The sequence below is a fragment of the Tursiops truncatus genome, chromosome 7 (genome assembly GCF_011762595.2).
Source record: "Tursiops truncatus isolate mTurTru1 chromosome 7, mTurTru1.mat.Y, whole genome shotgun sequence".
Taxonomy (NCBI): Eukaryota; Metazoa; Chordata; class Mammalia; order Artiodactyla; family Delphinidae; genus Tursiops; species Tursiops truncatus.
Genome location: NC_047040.1, coordinates 32,180,648 through 32,193,881, shown reverse-complemented (window position 1 = coordinate 32,193,881; position 13,234 = coordinate 32,180,648). Strand labels below are relative to the sequence as shown.

Genomic DNA, 13,234 nt, shown 5'->3' with positions numbered 1-13,234 from the left:
TGCTGGTCGTTGAGTGAAGCTGGGTGCTGGCGTTGAGATGGAGATCTCTGGGAGATTTTCGCCGTTTGATATTATGTGCAGCTGGGAGGCCTCTTGTGGACCAGTGTCCTGAAGTTGGCTCTCCCACCTCAGAGGCACAGCACTAACTCCTGGCTGCAGCACCAAGAGTCTTTCATCCACACTGCTCCTTAATTTGGGATGATTCGTTGTCTATTCATGTATTCCACAGATGCAGGGTACATCAAGTTGATTGTGGAGCTTTAATCCGCTGCTTCTGAGGCTGCTGGGAGAGATTTCTCTTTCTCTTCTTTGTTCTCACAGCTCCCAGGGGCTCAGCTTTGGATTTGGCCCCGCCTGTGCGTGTAGGTTGCCAGAGGGCGTCTGTTCTTTGCTCAGACAGGACGGGGTTAAAGGAGCCGCTGATTCGGAGGCTCTGGCTCACTCAGGCCGGGGGCGGGGGGGGGGGGTCACGGAGTGCGGGGCGGGCCTGCGGCGGCAGAGGCCAGCGTGACGTTGCTAGCCTGAGGCGCGCCGTGTGTTCTCCCGGGTGAGTTGTCCCTGGATCCCGGGACCCTGGCAGTGGCGGGCTGCACAGGCTCCCCGTAAGGGGGTGTGGATAGTGACCTGTGTTCACACACAGGCTTCTTGGTGGCGGCAGCAGCGACCTTGGCGTCTCATGTCTGTCTCTGGGCTCTGCACTTTTAGCCGCGGCTCACGCCCGTTTCTGGAGCTCTCTTAAGCAGCGTTCTTAATCCCCTCTCCTCGTGCACCAGGAAACAAAGAGGGAAGAAAAAGTCTCTTGCCTCTTCGGCAGGTCCAGACTTTTCCCCGGACTCTCTCCCGGCTAGCCGCGGCGCACTAACGCCCTGCAGGCTGTGTTCACGCCGCCAAGCTCAGTCCTCTCCCGGTGCTCCGACAGAAGCCGGAGCCGCAGCTCCCAGCCCCGCCCGCCCCATCGGGCGAGCAGACAAGCCTCTCGGCTGGTGAGTGCCAGTCGGCCCCGATCCTCTGCGCTGGAATCTCTCTGCTTTGCCCTCCGCACCCCTGTTGCTGTGCTCTCTTCCGCGTCTCCGAAGCTCCCCCACTCCGCCACCCGCAGTCTCCGCCCGCGAAGGGGCTTCCTAGTGTGTGGACACTTTTTCTCCTTCACAGCTCCTTCCCGCTGGTGCAGGTCCCGTCCCTATCCTTTTGTCTCTGTTTATTCTTTCTTCTTTTGCCCTAACCAGGTACGTGGGGGGTTCCTTGCCTTTTAGGAGGTCTGAGGTCTTCTGCCAGCGTTCAGTAGGTGCTCCGTAGGAGTTGTTGCACGCGTAGATGTATTTCTGGTGTATCTGTGGGGAGGAAGGTGATCTCCGAGTCTTACTCTTCCGCCATCTTCCCGGAAGTCCTATTGCTGATTCTTGAGTCTTCTCTTTGAGCTGTTACTCATGGAGATTTTAATTTTAGCTTTACCATCTTCTTTCACAAGTTTATAAAGTTAAGAAGAAATAATTTTTTAAAGTCCGGGAAGATCCCACATGCCGCGGAGCGGCTGGGCCCGTGAGCCATGGCCGCTGAGCCTGCGCGTCCGGAGCCTGTGCCCCGCAACGGGAGAGGCCACAACAGTGAGAGGCCCGTGTACCGCAAAAAAAAAAAAAAAAAAGAAAGAAACCCTCTGATACGATAATAAAAACTTAAGAGACATAAACCATAATTACTTTGTATATTCTTCAGAAACTATCTATAACCAAGTCTGACATGCTTGAATTTAACATTATTTAAATAAAATAACAAAATAAAAACATGACTTGTGAGGAGGTAGAAAGCTGTTCAGCTTCCCTATTCTGTTCTTCCTGAGTTAATGATGACAGTGGCTAAGTGATTTTAAATTGTTGTAAGATGCAAGCCCAATGAAAATCCAGCTGGACTGATTCAAACCATTCTGAGGGCAGAGAACTGAGAAATTTAAATTGCAGCCTTCTCTTCCAATTTGATTAAACTAATGTAAAGTAAGATTCTGTTTATATAAATAAATGTTTAATTAAATGAGGCATTGATAATATAAACAAAAATTAAAAAACAAAGTTTGCTAAAGTACCTCACAGCATGGATGGCCATTAGAAGTAAGTTAAAATTAAACAATGATTTCAGACTTCAAAATTAAATACAATGTTAAACTAGAAAAAGTGCCAACACACTTGGGCAGGCTGTCAGGTATTTACGAAAGTTAAAAACTAGTGAAAAATTACTGAAAATATTTTCTACTCTCAGTATTTTCTGATAGTTATTAAGATCAGTAAATAATTACCTTCAGTAAGAGAAAAAAATACCTCTATTAAGAACAAAGGTGCAAAAATAAGAAAGCACAACCTGAGAAATCTGAGAGCACAGTCAAAAACAGAAATTACATTCTACCTATAAGGCAATAAATATTTACATGCAGGTGGAAGAAGAAGTATCACCTTGGTCAGCAAATGAGAAGGTTTTCCTGCAATGTTTCTCAGAAGAAGGGAGGTTTCCCTGTCCAGATAGGAGTGCTTGTGCAGGAAAAGAGAGAGAAAAACAAACAAACAAAAAAGGCAATAGAAGTCAGTGGAGGTTTTATGTGTTTAAAATATAACGTTGACAAAGCAAGAATGATTCTCTACCATTAATTTCATATTTTACCTAAACTCAATGAAATATGACCAAATTTAAAAAAAGAAAAAGAAAAGGAGGGGGAGGGAAAGACACCACCTTTGCCAGCAGGCATGCCCTAGCCCACTCCTGCTGACCCCTCAGCTCTGGGAAAATGGATCACACCCTGCAAAGATCACAGAGCAATTTGTCTTTTAGGGCTGTGCTTCTGAGTGCTGTGCACACAGCACAAATAAACAGGTGTCAAAGACGAATGACTATCCCTATTCCTTCCTCAGTTTTAAAACTTTTGCAAGTATTTCTGACCAAATCAATGATAGCCACACCAAGAGGAAAAATGTCCATAAATATTTTGCCTAATGTTATCACATGTTTTCAGTAAAATTTTATTAATTCACTCATTATATCAGTATTAACAGTACTGTGTTGCCCAAGTAAAGGACTTGTATAGCAAATGAATGATATAAACAAAATATTATGAAGTGTTTTCCCTTAAGTTGGTTAAATGAATTCAATTAGTATATTTTCATAAAAATGATTTGTGAATAACATAGTCCCTAACTGTCCTCTTCCCCCTTAAAACCTTTTTAGTAAGGTTGTAAACATTGTAAGTTATGCTTTTGCAACTGTATTTATTAAACTCATATAGTATAAATTGCTGCTGTTTTGATATATGTGTAATTCAGACTTGCTTATCCCTAAATAATTCTAAGTTAGTATTTATTTTTTAATGTTATGTAGTTACTAACCACCATTTAAAACAATGCATGGCACAGCTGAGTAGAGTTATAGAAAGTATTCTATAATATTATATTTTATAAATCTAAGTATATATCAAGTTATTCTTGAGGAACAAATTTTTTGGAGAGAAATACTAGAACAGCACCTACTCTCATAAAGTTCATTGTCACAGATAACAAGATACACAACTTCAAAATTAAAACACTGTTACAGAAAATAATATTAACTTAATCTTTGCTCATATCTGCACTATGTTGTGTTGGGTTTGCTATATTGTATGTCACTGCCTGTATTTTTTTTTTAGCTTTTAGTTCAAGATGAACCTTACAAGCATACCTGCCCCTTTCACCTACTCCTGGGGGGAAAAAAACAAAAAACAAAACAAAACAAAAAAAAAACCCTAAGGGCTTCCCTGGTGGCACAGTGGTTGGGAGTCTGCCTGCCGATGCAGGGGACACGGGTTCGTGCCCCGGTCCGGGAAGATCCCACATGCCGCGGAGTGGCTGGGCCCGTGAGCCATGGCCGCTGAGCCTGCGCGTCCGGAGCCTGTGTTCCGCAACGGGAGAGGCCACAACAGTGAGAGGCCCGTGTACAGCAAAAACAAAAAAAAACAAAACAAACAAGAAAAAAAACACTGAAAAAAAAAAAACCCTAAGATTTAAAACAAAAACTGGACGTTTTCATCAATATTAGCACTAAAAGGTCAAACAATAATAAGAACGGAGAAAATTATCTCTAGGTCCTCATTTACCTAGATGGTATAATCCCCTGAAGGTAAAGATTAGTTGGCTCACCTATAAAAACGCCAGGTTAAGCAGAAGTTTCTGAAAATTGAATTTAATTTGAGGTTAGCAATCAGCTAAGACCAGGAAGAAAACTGAGGACAATTAAAAAGAGCAACTATAACTTTCATTGCTCTTATTCTCATTCATTTTTTGTTATTCATATATAATGGGAAAAACGTATTCTTACGTAATTATGTAGAACATATAGAAAATAATTTCTTGAAAACCTAGTCCTATCTGTCTTACTCATAAAAGTTACTTTCTCAGATAAAGATCCCCCAAATGAGTAGAATATCTATATTCAGATAATTATTTTTCAAATTAAAAAAAAATTCTGCTTGAGGCCATCGAAACAAACTATTCTTTGGTAAATATAATTCTAGACATTAAATTCAAGTTTAAACTTAAAAAAAAAGATCTTACAAAATTTAGTCAGTCTTCAAACTCAAATCACCTCAAGACTTCAAATCACTAAAAAAATCTATATCTGATCAGTAAGAAACAATATTATCTAACTGTATTTGTTTGAAGACCCAGAAGTAGAAGTTACTGATTTTAAAATACTGAAAGGTTTAAATACCTTAAAATAAAAAGAGGATAATCATTAATGGTTGGTGACCCCCAAAAACACCACATCTAAAAAAATGAGACTACAAGCAGTAGCTGAACAAGATCATAACCCCTTTGTGTTTGGGACAGTCACTCAGCCATGCACTGCTTCACCACTGGCCAGGGCTCCACGTTCCCTCTAAGCCACAAGTATTTGTAGCAGAAAAAAATGAAAATCTAGAAACCACAAGCAGCTAACACCTTCCTTCAATAAATGCCTTATCTTCCTTCCCCTACTGGCGCCCGTCACACAGTGCTCTAGAATTGCTCAGGAGGGAGGTGCTGGAGGCCGAGAACTGGTTACTGGAGAAAGATGCGAGAGGGATGAGGAGAGTGGAGTGCAGGTGGAGGACTGAGAAAAGGGAAAGACACAGTGTTCTGGGCACACTGTTAAGTCAGCCTCAGTCTTGGTACACGTGGCTCATAACAAAAATGCACATAGCTTCATTTAAATAGGGCCTTCTTATATTTTCTTTCATTTACCACTAACAACACAAAGTCAATAGCCTATTTTTAATCCATTTCACTGGTGTATTAGCCCATTTTCTCTCTCTCGTCTATTTCCCTCCTTTTTTCATTTATTCACTATTTATTCAGTGTTGAACCTGGAACCATGCCAGGCACTGGAGATGCAAAGGCACTCCCTGCTCTCACAGAGTTTAGAGTCTAATAGGGAGATAACTGACAACTGTAATACAGTATGTTAAGTGGTATAGGAGCAAGTAAGAGGTAGAGGCAGTGTCTAAACCCAAATTAGGGGCTCAGCAAAGTATTTCTGAAAAGGCCTAGAGTCCTGGAGGATGAGTAGGAGGCAGCTGTGGGTGGGGTGGAGGGTAGAGACAGAGCAAAGGGAGATATCAGTGGTTCTCAACTTGGGTGGTGCTTCCCTCAAGGAGGCATTTCATAAAAAGCTGGGGATATTTTGGGCTGTCACAATGAGGAGGAGGGGGGCATTACTGGTATTTATGAGGAGGGAAGTCAGAAATGCTAGATGCCCTGCAAGCACGGAACAATGTCATATAATAACAAGTCCCACATCACACATGAATTTTTAATGTCCTTATTATAGATGGGAATTCCTGTTGATAACAATCTGAGTTTAGAACTCAGTAACTCCATTTTACACATAAGAACAAAGTATTTCTATATAATTTTGATATTCAGTGACTCTTCCAGGAATGCTATTTACCATGTAAAATAAATTGAGGGAAGCCTGCACTTAATTCCCGTTCAACATTTACCAAGAATTATTCATTATGTTGGAAAATCATCTCACCAATGGAAACCCAGCTTGAAGTAAGATTTGCCAATATGAGAACTGGTATTATCAGTGTGCACTCTGTCACATGCAAATAAATGACAGGAGAGAGCTGATATTCCTTTTAACAGAATTAAGAACCAGATACTGTTAAATTAATGAAAAGACATGAAAGGCAGGAATTTCACTGAGTTTCATTAACACAGATTATTTTAAAATATTTCAATTACTCTATCTTTCAGAATTATTTAAAATATAGCACAATGAGAAATCTGTAATGTAAAAAGTCAAATATAAAAATCATTTTATCACTACCTCATCCCACACTACAAGGCAGGGAATAATTTTGTCACTACAATTATAAATAAGCATCATCTTATTTGCAAGAATTTTGTACTTCACCATTTTCTTTTCTTTGGCAATCTATAAATTGTGTCAGCACATTATCCCTACTTCATTTAAGGTTATTTCCCTTTTTAAAATTACCATATACAGGAACGTTTTGTCTGCTATTATGTGCCATGACATGTTTTAATTCTGGATCCACCCATATTTCTGCTCTGTTTTTACTAGAAAAATGACTTCTGATCTCACTTTTCTTAAATCCAAAGTTATTAATTATAAATAAGTATAGGATTTGACTATTTCATTGTGTCTTTTAGTACAGTTTTTAAATGGCCAATAATTTAAAACCTGAAAGATACATTATAATATTATAAATTATTTTTGGCTATTTCTCCTTCATACTAGGTGTTAGGGCATTAAATTCACTAAAAAAACAAAAACAGGTATGTAGGTAAGTTATATTATCTATGAATTTCATTTGGGATAGTAAAAGTATTGCTATAAATTATGTTATAAAATAGGGGTACTGGGACTGAAAGGACTGAGAACTGCTGCCTGGGCGGAAGAGACAAGTAGATGACAATGCAAATATTACAGTACGAGGGGCTGATGCTTAAGAATGTAGGGGAGGGGCCAAAGGTAAGCTTGGAGAAGTGTTTTTCACTAAGCAGGATATAACCCATTAGTGGGTTGTGGAATCAATTCACTGGGTTACTACCAGTATTTTTAAAGGACAGGAAGGAAGGGAGGGAGGGAGGAAGGGAAGGAGGGGAGAAGGGAAGGTCAGAGGGAATCTGATTCAACTGCGTGCGGGTCAGGGACTTTTTTTTTTTTTTTAATGCTTCATAGATGACTCTGAAGCAGCACTGTCTAATGGAAATATAATATGAACTACAAATGTAATTTAAAGTTTTCTAATAACCACTTTTTTAAAAAAGTAAAAAGAAAATGATGAAATAAACTAATATTAGCATCTTTTATTTTACATTCTTTTTTTCATACTAAGTCTTCAAAATCCAGTATGTGTTTTTATCTTTATAGCACATCTCAATTTGGATTAACATTTGAAGTGCTTAATAGCCTCTTGTGGCTAGTGGCTACCGTATGGAACAGCGCAGCTCTGAAGCATCCAGGTGTGTCAACCACTGACCAGAGGATACATTTTTGAAGAAATTAGGTTTTCTGTTAAGCATCAGTGCAGAAGAGTCATTACACTTGATATCCCCCTTCTGAAGAACAGCCAAATTTAGCAATATCTTGAGAAATTTACAGAAGCCCTTAGCTTAATAAAAAAGGTTCTGATATAAAATTTCTCTATACCAGATATACAACCACCGACATACTCTTAACATGAGTTTTAACATTCAATAATACTGTATCATACAGTTGCTCATTTGTTTCTGCTTATTTATTAAGCTTTGTTTGTGTTCAAAAAATTGAGATATATGACAAGGTTTCACCATCAGGAATTGTAGAGAATGCATTCCTCTTTGCTAATAAAATTTGAGTAGTCCCAATGGACATGTTTACAGAACTTACAGGTGTCAGCTCAGCCTGTTCTTCTGTGAAGTCAATATGACGCTTGGCCTGCTTGCTGGGACATCTCAGAGAAATAGCATGCTGTGAAAATGCAGGAAGGAAGAAAATGATAGGTAAAGGAGGTGGAAAAGGGCAGTTCTCATTATCATGCAGGAAGAGAAAAAGATCACTGAAATGAATCATTGAAACAAAATAGTAATGAAAAGTTGCATGCACCTCATTATACTGTGCAAAAATAGAAAAGGTAAGAACCAGATGATCCTAACCCTTGATAATTTAAGGATAACCTCACTCTCCTTCTGGACAGTAGAGCTCTATCGGAGAACTACACAGAAAGAGTGTGTCCAGTACCAATTCATACTGAACCCCAACTGGGCCTTAACTGTTCTTTAGCAGTACTCTTAATCTTTTCTCCTCTCTCTAAGTCATTCCCTCTAAGCTTGTTCTTAGAGGGAACAAGTAGTTTCCAAGTTCTTCAACTTCCTGGTTTCATCCTTCAACCTCTCCCTATGACCTCACTTCCTTCCATTTCTAAGAAAATCGCATCTATCATGAGGATCTTCATCCCTAAAATGTATCCTACAACTACACCCATATTCTCATCCTTCTCTCCACTTCTATATGAGTAAATACCCTTTTTTCCCCTCCAAAGCTAACCATGTCCTAGATCCTACTCATTCCCCTTCTAATATCTCAGTCTCTGATACTCAACTGGTCTAGCTTACTGGGTCTGAGAAGGACAGAAAAACATTCAATTCTTCTGGGTACCCTCCTCTTGTTAAACTATTATTTTTTACTTTCATTATTTTTTACTTTTGAATTCAGCTACGGTGTACCTCTTGCACTTATCCCTTAATTCCCTGCAATCTAGCATCCACCTTTCTTCTCCAAAGTCTTCATCCTTTGAGTTGTAATGCATTCTGTTATTCATTCTCAAAGTCATCAATGACCTTTTAACCAAGGTTTCTGTCTTTCCTATCATAGTACTTTACTCACTGTACTAAAATTGCTTCTTTGGTTGTCTGTATTGACACCCCTTTCCTCAGACAATAAATTATAATCTCCTAAGGACGTTGTGTATTATGTTCATAGTTTTATCCCTTACAGCCCGTCACAGTGTCTAGGTGCTCCAATATTTATGGAATGTATGAATAACTATTACTTCTTGGCCTTCATGCCACTTGCTTGGCCAGATCAAGACTGTTTTTGCTTTCCCCTCTATACATTTTCTCAGTCAACATATCCTATAGCGCTGTGTCAATCACTGCATCAATGGGAGGCCTATCAAATCTATAATGCCATTATCCTCATTTTTAGGAAATAAAGACTTAAGTATTAAGGGCTAAAAAGGCATGATAAATGCAACCAACTCTCAAATGGTTCAGGAAAAAAATGTATATACATAAAAAATAAAGTGTGGCAAAACGTTAAAAATTAGTGAACATGAGTAAAGAGTTTCATGAGTTCTTTGTACTATTCTTTCAAATTTTTGTAAATTTGACATTATTTCAAAATAAAAAGTTTAAAAAATATATATTCTCTCTAGGCTCAATCTCACACAAGCTCCCATCATATTTCTAAACACTTATCGGTTAGTTAAAAAAAAAATCACAATCCAAGGTGTTCAACAAGAGATGGCTGCCTATATGCCATGTTAAACAGTATGATGGAACCATTATATTATTAAAATTCAACATATCCTTACCAAAAATGAATATACATATGGGAAGTAACAAAGACAATAGAAAACAGTACATATGCAAACAAAGATTAAATGTTGTTATCTTAATAAAGATGAAAAGGGATTATGCAATGATAGAAATCATTTCTTTAACGTTAAATAGGTTCCATTTCCATAAAATATTTAAATACTACAAAAAATACTACTACTATTTAAATACTTTTTTTTGGTAGTATTTTTATCTTTTCTTCATCACTACTTTCATAAATCTAAAAGCTGTGCTTAAAACACATACAAGAAGTGAATGTGAAGGTCAATTCTGCACACAAACTTTGCTCCATACCTTCTCAGTTTCAAAATCTTTCATTTGTTATAAAGCTATCATGTTCTCTATCAATCTCTCAAAAACTCTCCACAAATCTCTGCAAAGCAAGTTATGGATCACTGCTTTCTTGAACTGAATCTGTAACGTGTTAAAAGTACCATTTACGAGCCAGAATCTTGTGGGGGGAGGATGTATAGAGAAGCACTGATCTGAACACAGGAGCCCACCCATAATCAAGAAATGACCTTCTACCAAAACCATGGTTACAAAATAAAACACTTCGTTTTGGTAGCGTACACCTTAGATAACAACTGGAGGAAAGTGGAGGTTTGTGAACACACATTAATGCTTCAATAAAAAGTTCATCATCTCTTACTGATATGTGTATATGCTCTTCGCAAATATTAAAAATAAATATAGCATGATGGTTAAGAATCCAGACCCTGCGGCCAGAGGGCCTGTTTCAAGCCCCAGCTCAGTCGTTTCCTGGCAATGCGACTCTGGGCTTATTATTTAACCTGTTTCCTCATGTGTAAAATGGTGTAATGACAGCATTTATCTCCAAAAGTTGCTATAAACATTAATGAGTAATAATTACATTACTATTATATCAAAAGTGGGAAACCACCAGCCATCATCTGAATTTTATTTAAGCCTCAATTCATTTAGATTAGAGCTAGCTTATAGCTGTTAAATTTTAACAATATATTCGGGAATATACTAAAACACCACAAGATGGGGATGTTGCTGCATAAATCTCTTTGCCTTTTTTCTACTGCCCATGTAGTTCTGTCTCTAGGTCTGGATCTGAGAAGCACTGGCCAGTCTAGCCTTGTCTTGATCCTCCTTCAATTCTGTGATGAAACAGCAAGGTATTGCTGACTGTCTGGGTTCAAACCCTTGGGAAAGTTATTTAGTCACTCTGCCTTAGTTCCTTTCATTGTAAAATAGAGGTAATGGTACCTATTCCACAAGGCACTGTACAGATTCAGTGTGTTAGGCATGTAAAGCACAATGCCCAACACAGAATACGCACTCAATATAGTAGCTGATATTATTTTCTCTTTTCCTCCCTCTTCCGTTTATTCCTCTCCTAGATATGTAACTGGCCATTATATAGCCAGTATAAGGTCCTTTACCAGCTCTCCCAACACAAAGCAAAACAGAAAAGAAAAACAAAACAGACCTAAAACCAAATAAAGATGCGTTTTCACTTCCTCAAGGAAACACTGCATATATTTCTAAGAAACCCACCCAATAAGGATCAGGGCATATATGCCAGTGTTGACTGGGTGGTGTGTCTGAAAAGTGTCTATGAGTGATGACCAGGCTTTTCCCCTGGCTTTCACCAATCTTCAGTTCTTCTTTCATCTGATACCTATTCCTTTTATTAATCTCACTAGGCCAGTGAAATCTAGAATTGAACACCAAGTTGGTACACGTGAATAAATTTCAGTGAGATGTAGCAACATAGCCACTAGAATTTTAGGCGAAATGTAGCTGTGATAATTAATAACCCCAATCTTTTAGATATGTAGGCCTCTTAAAGTTTCAGAAAGCCCTGTGCTCCCACCTGGTTAATACTTCAGAGCAAAAGGCTGTTTTCTAAGAATAATTTGGGACTTCAATGCCAATGCTACCTGATAGTACAACACAATTGCTGTTTTCTTTCCAATACCTCAAAATTTCTGCACACATTAATTCCTGAAATAGTTCGGGAAAGTAAAAGAAGTAAAGGAATTGCCCTGAAGCTATGATATGCTGTGTTGCATATCACAAGTTATAATGGTGTATCCATGAAATATTTCATTTAAAAAACCCTATGTACATAAGGAAAAAATATATAACACTGAAAAGTTTTAGTAGCTCAGATATTTAGGGAATTTTTCCTATCAAAATATTTATAATACGATCATCAAATATTCTTAAAGACTCAGCAAAACTTTTTGAATCTACCATAAACTTCAGTAAAAGCTTCTAAAAGTATTTTCACTTTAAAAACACATTTATGTGTATAAAATGCCAAATTCAGAGGAATCATTCCCTTAAATCCCACCAGAAAATAAATATACAGGTATATTTTAGCACTAACCTTTTATCAGTAGACCCTACTTTATATAAAATTTATAACATGAAATTACTATTTAAATTTGAAAACTGCTGTCTTATTAAAAATTGTTTTATCAATTAATGTGAATAAAAGTACCAGCAAGTCAGCTGCAACATTTATTTCACATTGCTTTAGATATAAACAGCCCTAATTTACTTCAACTACAATGAATTCTAATTTTAAAAACTTAGCAAATGAACATTACTGATGGATTTTATAAGAATACTAACTAAAATTATTCTGTAATTCATTTTTACGTTTATCCATGGAAAATATTTTTATGCTTAAAGCATTCTTTAACATTCAGGGAATAATCATTTTTGATAATCAGCTTCACTTTATTTTTAAGATACTGATAAAAGTTGGGAGGCAAATGTAGTTTTGGAATTCAAATATAGACTTCCCAGTTATTTGACCTACTTAATCTCTTCTTTGGAATAATGCCCGGGATAGCGGGAAGCTTAAATGAAATAAACATATGTGAAGTGCCTGGAAGCACAGTATTTCAACAAAAGTCAAGAAAGAGAAAGGAGGGGAAAAAGACATACTCTCCCTGATGTGAAATTATACTGTGCCTATCCCTGCTGGCTTCAGAGAGCAAGGAGGCAGAAAGATAAGCCACAGAATTATTTATTTTTGAATGGGCAGTTTGAATACCCACATCCCCAAGACGAAATAGTACCAATCTCAAATTGATTTTTCCAACTGGTATTTGTATCACCAAACTTCAGTGCAAGTAACTATTCTGTCCTAGGTTTCTTAAAACAGGTATAATTACTTCCTCTAAAGAACTTAGTGGGGTCTAAAAAAAAAGTTTCACTATCAGAATTTTCACATATTACTTCACTCATGGCACTCCGCCCACTATCTTGAAAGAAAATAATTGCTGATAATTTTAGAGTGCAAGACTTCTAGACAAAGATGGATTGAACATGTGCATATATTTAAATGCTCATTCAAATATCTGACTGCTTCTTACGAGCCAAATAATGTTCTAGGTGCTAAAGACACATCAGGAATCAAAGAAATTTTTCAAAAATTTCCTCTCCTCCTGGACCTCACATTCAAGTGGGAGAAGACAGATGAGCAAAATAAAAGAAGTAAAGGACTTCCCTGGTGGCACAGTAGTTAAGAATCCACCTGCCAATGCAGGGGGCACGTGTTCAAGCCCTGGTCTGGGAAGATCCCACATGCCGCGGAACAACTAAGCCCATGCGCCACAACT

General features: G+C 38.0%; 1 protein-coding gene across 8 annotated transcripts in view; it reads right to left on the bottom strand.

Annotated features, from left to right (window-relative positions):
- Positions 1-13,234, bottom strand: part of RAPH1 (Ras association (RalGDS/AF-6) and pleckstrin homology domains 1) — a 183,624-nt gene that overhangs the window by 126,309 nt on the left and 44,081 nt on the right. For 5 of the 8 annotated variants that reach the window (XM_033859865.2, XM_073807370.1, XM_033859869.2 and 2 more), the window contains exons 5-6: positions 7,894-7,974; positions 2,442-2,516 (exon numbers count right to left, since the gene is read on the bottom strand). The exons of 1 other annotated variant lie outside the window; for it this stretch is intronic. In XM_033859865.2, the coding sequence (XP_033715756.1) occupies positions 2,442-2,516; positions 7,894-7,974 (156 nt within the window). The remainder of the gene's footprint in view (positions 1-2,441; positions 2,517-7,893; positions 7,975-13,234) is intronic. 2 more of the 8 variants (XM_033859866.2, XM_033859867.2) reach the window with 2 other exon arrangements.